At 37.2% G+C, this 1,759-nt stretch overlaps 1 protein-coding gene across 1 annotated transcript; it reads right to left on the bottom strand.

Moving 5' to 3' along the window:
* Nucleotides 1-352: 352 nt before the first annotated feature.
* On the bottom strand, nucleotides 353-1,753 carry LOC109592246 (uncharacterized; the record flags this gene model as incomplete). Its single annotated transcript, XM_020007746.1, has 5 exons — nucleotides 1,720-1,753; nucleotides 1,555-1,667; nucleotides 1,309-1,438; nucleotides 867-1,106; nucleotides 353-427 (listed from the first exon to the last, which is right to left on the bottom strand). Coding segments are annotated over exons 1-5 (586 nt in total), but the record flags the coding sequence as incomplete, so codon positions are not given.
* Nucleotides 1,754-1,759: the final 6 nt, after the last annotated feature.

The raw sequence follows: 1,759 nt of genomic DNA, 5'->3' as shown, positions 1-1,759 counted from the left end.
GAGGTGTCCTTAAATCGGAGGTTATCCCATGCTAATCAGACCAGAAAATCTGCCACTTTCTTGCTGGATGCGCGTTAATTAGAAAGTCCGTTGCATGGGCCGTGTCTGTTAATTGTGTAGATGTGTGGGACAGTAAACCTCGTCTGTTATACAGAATAGAGAGGTTCTGCTATATAGAGGTTCTTTTATACATTACTCAATGGCCTTATGGCCAGGACAAGAGCAACTGTACGTTATAGAGAGGTGTCTGCTAATTAGGGGTTCGTTTTAGAGAGGTTTGACTGTACACATAAAATTGCATTTATAATTAAAAACCCAAAAACTATTACTTATTGCTAGTTTTGAGAAATACCTGGTAATGCATTATTTCCCTTTGAGAGATCACAAGAAAAAATTATCCTTGAACTTCTAGAAGGTGATTCAGTGCCTACACAAACAATAAGTAACAGGAAGTATTTTAACGCATTATAAAAGATATGGAATGAGGACACTATGCAGTAGATATGGGGTCAAATATGACTGCAATTGTAAAAAATGACTAGAAGAGAATTCTCCATATATATATATACCGTAAATGTTCAAATAAAAGCCCAGGCGTTTATTTCTTTCCAGGAGAAAAAAATTGTGTAAAATAAAAAAAGAAAAAGTAAAACTGAGATTCAAACCCAGACCTTCAGGTTGAAGGCACTCAGCTTAACAAGTTAGGCCATTTGGGACACTATAAGGATTGTGGTACTTATATTGACTAAAATATGCATATCTATACTTGAAGATTCTTAGTACCAGGCGTTTATTCAAGCCCGGCCTTTATTTGAACATTTACGGTATATATTTTTGACACACATGCATGTTCTAATGTTGCATACCTCCAAGAGAGACAGCATTATGGCAATAAAGAACTAAATTAGTGGCTATCTTCTGAGAGAGATCAAACTGGTCCTCAAATGAAGCTCCGGCCCCAAGACTCCCACTGATATTGCTCCAGCCATCAGATTCCTGTTGGGTCCACTTTGAAGGGAACATGTAAAATGGAAGGAGAGAGAGGACAAGGTTCTGCAAGTGAAGGAGGTTCGGGGTTTGGGTAAGCTTTAACATCCAGTCTTGACCTAAAAAAAGATTTAAAAATCAATTTAAAATAAATCAAAGAAAGTTCTTTATGGAGGAAAATTCATAAAAAAATTCAAAGAATGATCACAATTAAGAAATTCATTGCCACTTTTAAACTATATATGTGACCTTTATATATATATATATATGTGATCACAATTACAACTCCTTGACACTTTTAACTATACATGTAATCCTTACCTGCCCTGCACTGGCTGACTACAGCAGTAACCAGTGAGAGTTCCTGCAGAGCTGTCAAAGAGAGAGAGGAGCTTCCTTCTTTGAGGCATGAGACGAATATCTCATTATGAGAAGCAATGAAATCAATCACCTTTGAAGAGAGAAAAGGAGAGAAAGAGAGAGAGTGTGTGTGTGTAATTCATGCATGACAGATAGAGAAAAAATTAAAAGATACATAATGTTTAATAGATAAACTAATTCCTTTACTTGACTAGTTGCTTGTTTCTGCTGTGGTCCAGTGGTTGATAACAGTGAGAGAAGAAATCTCAAAACTGGCAGAAGCAATGACAAATACCTCGACCACACGGAGGGTATGAAACCTTCCAAAAACAAAAACATCAATACTCAAGCAACTGTATAGAGTACACTCACCATCTCCTCTCCCAGTGCCAGTGTGCATGGGGCGCTGATC

Source organism: Amphimedon queenslandica, unplaced genomic scaffold (genome assembly GCF_000090795.2).
Source record: "Amphimedon queenslandica unplaced genomic scaffold, v1.1 AMPQUscaffold_5866_Cont22172, whole genome shotgun sequence".
Classification (NCBI taxonomy): Eukaryota; Metazoa; Porifera; class Demospongiae; order Haplosclerida; family Niphatidae; genus Amphimedon; species Amphimedon queenslandica.
Note: the sequence above shows the minus strand (reverse complement) of the source record. Positions and strands in the feature narration are given on the sequence as shown.